This window comes from Nannobrachium achirus, assembly GCF_963921795.1.
Source record: "Nannobrachium achirus genome assembly, chromosome: 13".
In the NCBI taxonomy this organism is placed as follows: domain Eukaryota; kingdom Metazoa; phylum Chordata; class Actinopteri; order Myctophiformes; family Myctophidae; genus Nannobrachium; species Nannobrachium achirus.
This window is the reverse complement of record NC_137833.1, coordinates 50645974-50659335: the sequence shown is the minus strand read 5'-3', so window position 1 is coordinate 50659335 and position 13362 is coordinate 50645974. Positions and strand designations below refer to the sequence as shown.

The window sequence follows — 13362 nt, the reverse complement described above, 5'->3', positions numbered from 1 at the left end:
GAGGGGCGCTGTTGTTCACACACACACACACACACACACACATGGATGGATGGATGGATGATGGATATATATATTTGTTTTGCTGTTGCGCAGCCTCCACGACCACCGCTCAGTTCACACGGGTGTGATTTTTTAAATAGCAAGGGACAGAAAATGCTCTGGGGGCAGATTCTCCTCTGCCTACAAAATGATGTCACGGCTTAAAAGCCCCTATACGTGCCACAATTAACAATAATGAATTGCACCTGTACCATTTTGTCAAGATGGGGAGAATACAAGAGTGGGGAATATCATTACAATACCTTGTTAAAGTGACCATTTTGTAACATTTTGCATTTGTAGTTATTTTACTGTAATTTAACAACATAATAACCAGAACAGATAGACAAAGAGACTTTCATGGATTTATATTTAAAAGTAACTTTTATGTTCCCCCCTGGACCCAGGGTATGGCAGCTGCATACCCCTGCCATACCCAATTGACGCCCCTGCCGTTGACGCTATGCAAATGACAAACGGTAAGCATGCGCCGCCAGGGTTTCGCTAACCCCGTGTCACCAGGCTTCCCACCGCGGAGGATAGCCTGGTGTTAGTTCTAAGACTAGCCGTGTGATCTGATTTAGCAGATTTTCGATTGAGTTTTGGCCATTGTCGCCCATTTGTCTTTAAAGAGGTGGTGCCATAGTTTTGTACTTTTTCTGTTTTGTATGTGTCTATGGAGTTAACATTACTCTAATAGACCCCCAGCTGTGGTTATACAGTAATGTGCAAATTTGTCTTCCCTTTGTATTTTTGGTTACTTCCTGAAAGCTGAAAGCCTCTGAGTTACACTGGGTTACACTGATTGAGAAATACTGATTTAATGACATCAGAAACTCATCCCCTCCCCTTTAACCATATACCCAACACTGTAGGTGTGGCTAACGTCTGCTGGGTTACTGGCATACTTTATGAACTGGTGGGTGTGGCCACATACAAACATCATTTTAACACTTTCTGTACACTTTTTTGAAAAAGATCTTCCTCCTAGTATAATCATAATACCTGATCATCATGTTTCAGGGGGGAAAAACATCATGGCACCCCATCTTTAATAATACAGGCTAGGAAGGTCGGACGGCGACAAACTGTATACCTGATCAGTTACTCTACAGTACACAAATCAATTAGACGCGCTATGAGAATAGAAAATGGACACATCACCAGACCATTATTATCTGCTACTTTGGTGCTTGTGTGATGCTGTATGCTCAAGTAGAATTAGTATAGAAATGTACAGTACCAAACAAAAAACAAAACAAAACGATTATACCAAACTAGTCTTAAGGTTTTAAACTACGGGAATCGGAGGTGCACACTGCACGGCGCTGGTGGTTCCAGTCATTGGTTCCTGTCACGTGATGACTTGACAGGATTTTGTTATTTTATTTCCGCTCTGACCTGGATCAGAAACCCAAAAATGGTATTGATTAGGTTTTCACTGTTGCACTGTGGACTTATTGTTTTGTTACAGCAGGGGTCTTCAACAGGGGGTCCGGGACCCCTAGGGGGTCCTCAGAGTTACCAAAGGGGGGGCCACCAAATCCTTGTGTGATAGGATAATCCTTTTCAATTAAAAACTTGAACCCTCACATCCCTAATCTGAGGAGAACTTTAGCCAAACATAGCAGATCTACAAGCTCTCAAACTCTCAACGCCTCTGCTATTTTCGGCAAAGAGGTTTGGTGTAGAGGGGGAGAAAGAGCAGACTAAGTACAGAGTGAAAGGTCAAGTTTATTTAGTATTGACGTGAATCCAAAATACACTGATGATTGTGCTGTCAAACAATGGAAGTGTATGGAAGCTATGAAAAGGTTGTGGGGGTCCCTGCTTCATCTCTCTCTCAACTAAGGGGTCCTTGGCCTGAAAACATTGAAGACCCCTGTGTTACAGCAATAGTTAAACAAACACTTGGCTCGACCATTTAACCACGCCTTAATCCCTATACATGTATACTTCGTTGTCTGACACTCCTTCTTTTCCCTGAACACCAAATCCCTTCGGCAAAAAAATAGCATGATGCAGAATATTCATCTACTGTGTAATATCCTTTTATCATGTTTTCTTTTTGTACTCTATTTAATCCTGTCTGATCTCCGTTCTCTTGGATGTTTTTTTAGTGTGAAGCAGGTTGATTTGACCTTGTTGTTTAAATGTACTGTTGTTGAAACGCACCTCACAAACACATCTTGGTAAAGGCAAACCTATTTTATTAACCAATTCCAATTTAGAACGGGTACATATTATTGTGTATCATTATTTTATGCTTTAACTATTGAAAAATAGCAGATATACAAGCTCACAGCGAGCTTGTAGATCTGCTATTTTTGAAAAATCGTTAAAATTAGAATTTTGACCCGATTCTATAAGTGTCTTTTGAATCCTTCTAAGGTTTTTTGAAAAACCTAGGTTTCTATGTCAGCAATCTGGCCAGCCATCGTCAAAGAAAAGGTCCTTTTCACTTAAATGGAGCTCAGTTAGTCTGTTCTTGAGAGACTATGTCAGTGGTTCTCAAACCTTTTCATGTGAAGGACCCCCAAACTGATATTTATTTGGCCACGGACCCCCATCTCAAAATATTTAGTTCCAGGGACCACCCAGAAGCAACATTTGAGTTACAAACGTTCGCTTTAAAAATACATATATTCAAAGATTTGCACACATTTTCACAACTTATTCAAAAATAGCAGATCTACAAGCTCGCAGACTATTTTTCGATAGTTAAAGCATTCAATAATTCTAGGCCTAAATGGGTTAATTTGTTTAGCAGAATGTTAAAAAACGCCTATTATGACATGCCCAGAATAGGGGTGCCAGGATTCACGTTGTGGACAATAGGGCTGTCACAATTATTACATAATCTTCTAATCGCAATTATTTGAGGCAATCGTAAATTATTTGGAATAATCGTCAAAATCATTGAGGCATGTTAATATAGTTTCAAACACTTTCAAAAAGTAGTGGAAATAGCCGATGTACAAGCTCACAACGCGTCGCATCGCGACGCGTAAGTGAGCTTGTAGATCTGCTATTTACACTATCAATGTTCTTTTTTTATGTATAAAGTAGTGCTGTCCGAGTTAACTAAATTAATCGCAATTAACTCACCGTTATGTTAATCGCGATTAATTATTTTAATCGCAATTAATCGCATATTTACAAACACTGCTAACAATATCGGCTATATTGGCTACAAGGTCCATCCCTGTTGATGTAACAAAAAATACAATGTATAATTAAAGCATAAAGGTGGACACAACAGTAATCATTTAGCAGATCCCATCAGCTGCAGTCTGTTTAATGCAATACCATTATGATTTATTCAGGTTTTTAATTGATTTCGAATAAAAGATTAACATACTTTCGCATAAATCCAGCAAATATTTCCACTCCCAAGTTAATAGGGCCACGAAAGACTTGAAAGATATCCCTCTAAGTTACATTGTGACCTGATAAAAGCTGATGACTTATTTGCGATTAATCGCGCGATTAACTACATAAATCATGCGATTAATCAAGATTAAAATATTTCATCGTTGGGCACCACTAGTATAAAGTTGTCAAATATGTCAGTCATTTCTTTGTATATTTAGGTTACGAGTCATATCTGCCATGTGCAACTTCAAAGCCTACAAGCCAAACAGAAATGTAATTCACAATTAAATACACAATTAAATCGTTGATCGCAGTTATTTGAGTGACAATTAATCGTCATGTAAAATGTAACAATCGTGACAGCTGGCTCATTGGAAGGAGCATCACGAAAACAGTGTGTGTGTGTGTGTGTGTGTGCGTGCGTGCGTGCGTGCACGGTACCTGTGAGGCATAGTTGTGTCCATCGGACCCACACACAGGCCCGGTGGAGGAGATGGGACACGGGTGACAGTTCCCCTCAGGGGACCTCAGAGTTGGCTGCTTCAGCCTGCAAGAGAGGACACGCACACGCACGCACGCACGCACGCACGCACGCACGCACGCACGCACGCACGCACGCACACACACACACACACACACACACACACACACACACACACACACACACACACACACACACACACACACACACACACACACACACACACACACACACACACACACACACACACACACACACACACACACACACACACACACACACACACACCTCAGCCTTACAGTTTACTGTAGGTTCTGTTTGGTTCAGGAACAAATCAGAGTAGCAAACCCTTCTCCTCCAACTTGTTCGTGAAGCAGCAAACATAATATTGAACAACATATTTTATCGTAATTTATATGTTATATGTAAAACAGCACAGAGTACAGTCCAACACTTGGTCTAAAAGGATTACTACTAGTAAGACGCCTCAGGGCGACATGCGACGAGGTCGCGCCAATTATTGGCCATCTGGCCAGTGATGTACAGTATATCGGACCAGTTACCCTTACATGGAGACCCCTGGTACCCATATTTGGAGATCCATGTACTGTATATGGAGACATGCTGTGAGAGCCCGAACATGCTTACTCAGTTATTCGTTATGTGAAAGCCCTATGGTGTCTATGACATCTGACGTCATACCCTTTTATATGTAGGCCTACTGTTTCTGTTTTTATTGTGTTATTATGTTTGTAATGTAAATGTATTGTTTTCTACCCTGTGGGCCCTGAGCCTGTACTAAAGTTTATATATATACCCATACAAGGAGATCCCTGTCTGTAGAACCAGCCACACAGATATGGGCTGTCTTGGCCATATATGGATTCTGTTAGTGTGGTATGTGGCCGATGTGGCCTCCATATATGGGCATTCCCATATGAAGTCCTGTTAGATATGGGTTTAATATTGATGACATGATGTCAGAGCGGCAAACCCATTCTGTTTGTGTGGAGTGGTTCCCCTGACATCACAGCGATGTCAGAGCATGATGTCAGAGAGACAAACCCATAGACCTGTGATGTCACAGTGATGTGTCAGGGGAACCACAGTGTCAGGCGTGACCTACAGAGATACACGGATACGCGGACAAGATGTGCCGGTTTTCATAGTTAACTGCGACCTATGGTCGCAACCAAAAAAGACCATGAGGTCTTGTTTCCATTGGGGTCCTAGTGATGATGAAGCAGCATAATCACAGTTGCCTATTTGGATTGCTATAGTTACTACTGAACTGGACATTCACAAATGAACTGTAATGCCTCATTCACATACAGAAAAGCCAAGCTAATGGTTTGCTTGGTAATTCAATGTATTCTCTATGCAAACCAGCTTTTAAAATTTCCAAGCTGGAAAAAAAGCTTGGACATTTTTAAAGCTGGTTTGCATAGAGAATACATTGAATTACCAAGCAAACCATTAGCTTGGCTTCTCTCAGTGTGAATGCAGCATCAGTGTTATTAAAGCTGCAATCGGGAATATATTTTAATGCAACAACGGACACATCTGCAGTGTGGTTGGCGGAGGTCTCCCTACTCCTCCATTGAGGCATTTTAGACCCTGGTGTTGGCTAGGCCACCAGGACACCTACTGGTTGACAAGTAGTACTGCCTGAAGGTAATGAGCACAATATCTCCCCAGTCCAAGCAGGGATAGCCTCTCAGATGTAGAAGCAGATAAGTCTGTCTGCCGCGGGGGGAGACGCATGCAGCTTCGAATCCCGGCTGGGACATACAGTACTTACAACTTACAGAATGCAGCTTTAACGCTTGCCAGGCAGAACACATTTTCAGATACGCCTCAGTAGGTTTACAGATAATATACAATATAAATGTATAGAAGGGACATTTCCATGCATATAGCAACGCGAGAGGAAGTAATCAACCCGTTGCAGGGGTCTCTGTGATGCGTTTGACACACCTCGCGTCTGTATAAGTAGGAATACGTGTACAAGTAAACCAGGCTTCTCTGCATGCGCAGCCCGAATGGGTTTGAGATGATGCCATTTGTATTACCTCCATGTCTTTATCTCTGCACAACCTTAGAGTCAATACCGCGTGTCTCGACGATTTTTGCTGTGTTTCTTCATTGTTGTACAAACAATGTGGGTGAACGCCGGCTTTCTCAGTACTGTCAGAGCTATCTGACACACTTATACTGCTGGATTGAACCAAGGTTCTGAATTCCCTTCATGCATCTACAATATCGTCAATGTCGGGCAGAAACCTCGTCATCTCCAAGTTTAAAACGTTCTTTCCCAAAGAAAAAGCCCTGCATCATCATACAAGGCCGTTGCATAAAGGTAGTGAAAACAGCAGATCTACAGACACACAACGCCTCGCGGTGCGAGGCGTTGTGTGTTTGTAGATCTGCTGTTTTCACTAGTTTAAACCATTTTTAAAATGATACCGCAAAACAAACGGTTTTCGGACATACAAGGTTTTCACCCGACAACGACGATATGAGAATACAGAAGCACCAACGTCTTCAGTGAATTCCCTTCATGCATCTACAGTATATTATGTATGATGCGCAATAACAATTACAATTTACAACAAGGCATTTAGGCTAGCAGATGCTCCATCTGTAAATAATCACGTACTGTAGAATGCAGAACGTAGACAATGAATCTAACATCTGTCTAAACAACATGCTATCTAAATAACTTTCTGTACATTGATCTAGCAGGTAAACAATGAAACATCATGCCATATCTAAATAACATTATGTACACCGAAACCACAAGATAGCAGGTAAACAATGAATCTAGAATCTGTCTAAACAACGTGCTATCTAAATAACAGTCTGTACATTGAAACAAGATACCACACAAACAATGAACCTAGCGTCTGTCTAAACGATATGCTATCTAAATGACATTGTGTACACTGACTGGAACCATAAGATACCAGGTAAACAATGAACCTAGAATCTGTAGCCTGTAAATGCTCTGCGTGTGCAGTGAGGAAGTCAGCATATCAGTAACCGATCTTTCTGCTACAAGGTCTAAGATCAAGCCGCACAGAATGGTAGATCAGTGAAGCGGCCGTCACCTGGTGGACAAATTGGGGATAGCAAGACTTCCGCATTTAAAACGCTACTGCGCATGCTTCTAGAATCTGAAACGCTAGCTATTGGCCTTGATATTGAGGCCAATCCCTTATTTGGGGAACTTTCTGGCAGACTTCCGGGTGCTTCAAACGTCATTGAGTGGGGCAGTCCGCCTTAGATGTATATTAACTCTAATGTTTAAGATCCATTGAGCATGGTTCGGACTCGAGGTTCGGTGTCAGACCAACGTCAAAAAACTCTTATACCTGCTGGGTGAAATACAACAATGTGCGAACTGCGAACACAGCAGCAGGATTTGAGAACTGTTGCGATAAAAGAAGGATATAGCTAGAGAATGGAATACAACCACCCTAAGGACTAATACACCATTGAGTGATATCTGGATTTGCAATATGAGGCTTTTTTTGTATACTGTACTATTTAAATTGTATTGAGAAAAATAATACTGCTATTTGTTCCAAAGGGACTGCAAATGATTGCTGCCATTTGTTTCAAAAAGCTTTATACCCTGCAATGTGACATAGCTCTGTTTACACAATGCCAACTGTATACGTTCCCCATTTCAACTGTTTTATTATATTTTGACACTTGCTTTGGCAAGGTAAACATATGTTTTCTAATGCCAATAAAGCTCCTTTGAATTGAAAATATAATTGTAATAAAGAATAACAGCAACGGTTTTCAAATTGTGGGATCCTCAGGGTTCATTGAGGGGATTCCAAGTGGACGTGTATAGTTCCATACTGTAACTCTACAAATGTACACTATCAGAGAGTTACGGGGGTCCTTGAAATGTAAAAGATTGAGAAGCACTATGCTCTGGAGGATACCAAGAGTAGCTTCTTAGAGCCTTTACCATTGACCCCGCGACAAGAGACGAATGGCAGATCCTTGCGAGGAATTGAATGAATACAAGGTTTTGTTGACCTTGTGTGATTTAGTTTTAGCAACAGCATGCACTACTAACACTTGCTCAAGGGCTACACACAGACACACACACACACACACACACACACACACACACACACACACACACACACACACACACACACACACACATGCGCACGCACGTACGTACGCACGCTCACCTGTGTTCCAGTTTCTTGCGGTTGACGCACACAGCTCTCTGGTAGCCCTGGGCGATACACACCTTGTGTCGGCTGCATTTAACCTTCTGGCACGGGTCCTTGGTGGTATCTACATCTGGGAGAAGAATAAAGCAGAAATGAGTCATCCTCTCGCCTTCCTTTTCTTGCCTTTTTATTCCATCATCCCTTCTACCTCAATGGATCGCAAACGTTTCCCGTTCAAAGGACCTCAAAACGGATCTGGAAAAAAAAAACATTTCACAATCACATTTCTTCCCCCCCCGAATGTAACCGACGATTAGCCGACCTACAAGTTCACAACGTGTCATGGGGCAACGCGCCGAGAGCTTGTAGATGGGCTACTTTCGAATGACTGAAGTATAAGATGTTTAAGCGGTCAAACTGATTGGGATGCAATAAATAATTTTCCCTGGGGACTTACAAATGTTCGCTTAAAAAATACATATATTCAAAGATTTGCACACATTTTCACGTTTAAAAAAGAAAAGAAAAAAAAAAAGCAGATCTACAAGCTCGCAGCGAGGCACTCGGTGGCGTGCTCTGAGCTTGTATACCTGCTATTTTTCAATAGCTAAAGTATAATATAATTAAGGCCCCTCCTCCACCTTGGGCCCTAGTAACTCAGTCCCACTCCCCCCCCTCCCCCTGTGACGCCCCTGCAGGGCAGGCAGGCAATCACCAGCGCTAGGCTAAAGGCTCCGCGGCGAGCGCTGCCCCCTCCCCATCCATCACCTTCTTGGCTAGCGGCGGCTAATGTTCCACCACGTGTCATCCCCACGCACACACTCATATGTCACCCGCTGTCTTCGCCTTATAGCGGGCCCTCTCTCTCTCTCTCTCTCTCTCTCTCTCTCTCTCTCTCTCTCTCTCAGTGGCGTCACTTCAGAAAAAGGTAAGGTATGGCAACATGACTGGTGTCTTGCACGCGCGCGAAGGCGCTTATAGGTGGCCCCCTCTCTCTCTCTCTCTCTCTCTCTCTCTCTCTCTCTCTCTCTCTCTCTCTCAGTGGCGTCACTTCAGAAAAAGGTAAGGTATGGCAACATGACTGGTGTCTTGCACGCGCCTTCGCGCGCGTGCAAGACACCAGTCATGTTGCCATACCTTAGCAACAGGCATGATACATTTATTTTAAGAAGTACATTCTATTTTTTTTTCCCCCAAAATGTATATGGTTTCTTGGGCTGAATATGGCAGCCTGGAACAGTTGCTCAAGTGTGGCTAAACTTGGCGTAAAAACGTGCCACAATTAACAATAATGAATTGCACCTGTGCAGCTGACCTGCGGAACCTGGGAATATACCATTCTGTCAAGATGGGGAGAATAAAAGTGTGTATAATATAATTATAATACCTTGTTAAATTTTGCATATTTTGTAGTTATTTTACTGTAATTTAACAACATAACCAGCACAGATAGACAAAGAGACATTCATGGATTTATATTTTAAAGTAACTTGTATTCTCCCCCAGCTGCATACCCCTGCCATACCCAATTGACGCCCCTGCTCTCTCTCTCTCTCGGCCCGATTGTCCCCCCCCACCTCCCTTCCCTTTCCCTTCCATACCATGCTTTATTCACCTACGCTATCCGTCAGCAAAGGCACAGCAAGAGAGAGCACTGCTTATTTACAGAGTAACACTGCAGGCAGGCAACCACATGCAAGATAGAGATGCCCTGGTAAAGCCTCCGTGTATAAAAAAAAAACCTGTTCCAAATGCATTATGGTTTAACCCATTTAGGCCTAGGATTATTGAATGCTTTAACTATTGAAAAATAGCAGATATACAAGCTCACAGCGCGGCACCGAGTGCCGCGCTGCGAGCTTGTAGATCTGCTATTTTTGAAAAAGTCGTGAAAATGTGTGCAAATCTTTGAATATATGTCTTTTTAAAGCGAACGTTTGTAACTCAAATTTTGCTTCTGGGGGGTCCCTGGAACTAGATATTTTGAGATGGGGGTCCGTGGCCAAATAAATATCAGTTTGGGGGTCCTTCACATGAAAAGGTCTGAGGTCTGAGCACCAATGACATAGTAGTCTCTCAAGAACAGACTATAACTGAGCTCCAGTTAAGTGAAAAGGACCTTTTCTTTGACGATGGCTGGCCAGATTGCTGACATAGAAACATGGGTTTTTCAAAAAAAAACCTTAGAAAGATTCAAAAGACACTTATAGAATCGAGTCAAAATTCTAATTTTCACAATTTTTCAAAAATAGCAGATCTACAAGCTCGCAGCGCGGCACTCGGTGCCGCGCTGTGAGCTTGTATATCTGCTATTTTTCAATAGTTAAAGCATAAAATAATGATACACAATAATGTGTAACCGTTCTAAATGGGTTTAATAGATTTTGGGGCAAGGCAAAAAGGGGGCTTTGCCATCGTCTCGCGTCGCGTCTGGGGAGCCGTTAGTCATGGCTCTGTCATGGGATTTTAGAAAGAGGGATATCTGATTTGAGAAGGAAAATCAAAACAATACACCTCCCTGTCACGGTTGGGTTGGTTTCGTAACGCGGTGTGACTGACTTGCTCGGCTCTGCATGGGAAGAGGAGGAGAGAGGAGAGGAGAGGAGCCAAGGTACGGAGGCATCATCAGCACCCACGTTCAGCACCCGTCATTTGTTTGGACTGTCACCATTATGTCGGGACTGTCGGGCGGAAACCTCGTATCTCCAAAGTTTTAAATTTGTACATTTTTAAGTAAAGTAAGTAAAGTCCTGCTTTATCATACAAGATTATCGCCCAAAACTAGGGAAAATAGCAGATCTACAAGAACAACACTAGATCGGCTATTTTCACTACTTTAAATCCTTTTTAAAATCAACTCAATTCAATATCAATTCAAAACGAAGGATTTTGGACATACAAGGTTTCCACCGGACAACGACGATGTACCTTGCCATGCTTTCCAAACAGTGGGTCGTGGACCGATTTGAATGGGTCACGACTCAAATAAAAAATCCCATTTTCTTTTCCTATATATTTAAACATGTATATAATTCAAATGATTTTTTTTTAAATAAGTAATAGTTTTATACATTTTAAAAACAAAAAACAAACCAACTAAGAAATTCCATGAATCTAAAAAATATATAATTAAGTAGTGAAAATAATTAAGAAGTGAAAGTGTGCCACACAATGTCACAGTGTCGCTTATTCCTCTCTCTCTTTCAGTTCCCACTTCCTATTAACACATGGGAAGCCAAGGTTTCTAACATTTCTAGCTGTTGCTGCTGCCGTCGTTCACTTACGCTTTAATTTTGAAGAGCCTCGGAAGCTTCGTGCGTGTGCACGTGAGTGTCCACTGACGATTGAGGAGGATAATCCATTTGTTTACAAAACGCTCGCGAAACTAAAATCCAAACCGGGGCCGACCATCGCGGTAAAGTGTCACCGTGAAAACAGGCAGATCTCTGCTTCCCTGGCGTCTTTGCACCTTATTCATAGATAAAGCTGTTTTTATGTTTCAGCCTAGAATGGAAGTCATGCAGCCTAGACCATCATTTTGTTTCTCTGCGAGCCACGGTATGACGTATGGAACAGGGTCTTTCACAGACAACACAACATAGCGCGCAGCTGCACGCTGCACAGTTAACCCCTTGTCTCGTTTCTCAACGAGACAAGGAGTTTTGGCACAGCGACCTCCAGTGGCCTTATCTCGTTACTGAACGAGTTTGGCCCCTTGGGTGTTAAGGGTGGAACAGTTAATCGGACGACGGACGCATCGATTTAATCGATTATAAAAAAATAACCGATAAATAAAATCATCGATTCATTTCCAAAACCTTTATTTTAGAAATAGTGAAAATAGTGTACAAAGTACAAGCCTCGCGACACGTCACATCACAACCAGGTGTGAGCTTGTAGAGCTGCTATTTTCACAACTTTGCACAACATAAAAGCCATAAAAGTATAAAATAAATGGTAATCGATTTGTTGCCGGCAAACCTTTGGGTTACTCTAAAAACAATAATAAAGCACTGTTAGGGCAACCACACTAACTATATTATTGCCATTAATGATTTATTGTTGATTGTTATTATTTAGGGATTTATTGCGACCGTTAGGTCGCATTTACTATCAAAACCTCCACCGGCTGTCTGTCTGTCACGTCACACTTTTGCCCTGCTCATATCTTGCCCCTATCCATGTGAAATTTTCCACACACACTCCTTGCCTGCCAACCACAACCTCCACCCATCAATTCTCACATGGCCCTCTTCTAGCGCCACCATGAGGCCGAATCTTGCTAAACACATTTTTGGACACTGATCCTACAATTTTTGCCCTAAAATCACGCAAATCGGTACCAGTATGTCTACACTCATCTCATCAACATGACCTGTCCCATTTAGCGCCACCTTCAGGCCGATTTTTTAAAACACATTTTTGGACACTGCTCCCTACCAGATTTTGCCCTAAAATCACGCAAATCTGTACACAGTATGTCTACACTCATCTCATCAACAGGCATCTGTCCCATATAGTGCCACCATCAGGCCGATTTTTTCAAACACATTTTTGGACACTGCTCCTACACATTTGGGCCTAAAATCACGCTGCGACCTGACGGTCGCTTATCTCCCCGATTAGGGAGTCTTACTGGTTTGTCATTGCTTAACACATATAGGGCCCTATTTCCGTCCATGCCTTAACCCTTATCCCTAAACTTCCTTGCCTTTTTGAGCGGTGGTCACAACGCTCCTATACGTGGCCGTGTGTGTGGGTCTGTCTGTCTGTCTGTTTGTCTGTCTGTCTGTCTCCGTGTCCGTAGCCTGCACTCCTGCAGTAACCTTTTCTGACCACACATGTTAAGGGAGGCGCGCTGTTGCACACACACACACACACACACACACACACACACACACACACACACACACACACACACACACACACACACACACACACACACACACACACACACCACCGCTCAGTTCACACGAGTGTGATTTTTTTTACTATTTTGAAGAAAAAAAAAACATTTTGAAATAGTTCAAACAGCTGATCTACAAGCTCACAACGTGTCGATGTAGATCAACTATTTGAAATATTTAAAAATGCTTTTCAAAATAGTCAACGACTCCATATTTGGGCAAGGTTTCAGCCTGACCCAAGCACCATTCACTTCTTTTATAAGATTAAAAGTAAAAAAGAACCTTTAATATATCTATGTATTAAACATAATGACGAGACAAGGATGTGGACAAACAAGAAATGTACTGTGGACGTACT

The 13362-nt window shown here is 42.2% G+C and overlaps 1 protein-coding gene across 1 annotated transcript in view; it reads right to left on the bottom strand.

Annotated features, from left to right (window-relative positions):
* The window catches only part of spock2 (SPARC (osteonectin), cwcv and kazal like domains proteoglycan 2), a 104274-nt gene that overhangs the window by 26950 nt on the left and 63962 nt on the right, over positions 1-13362 (bottom strand). Inside the window, exons 3-4 of the mRNA XM_080739715.1 lie at positions 8113-8227; positions 3856-3961 (exon numbers count right to left, since the gene is read on the bottom strand). Coding sequence (XP_080595841.1) covers positions 3856-3961; positions 8113-8227 — 221 coding nt within the window. The remainder of the gene's footprint in view (positions 1-3855; positions 3962-8112; positions 8228-13362) is intronic.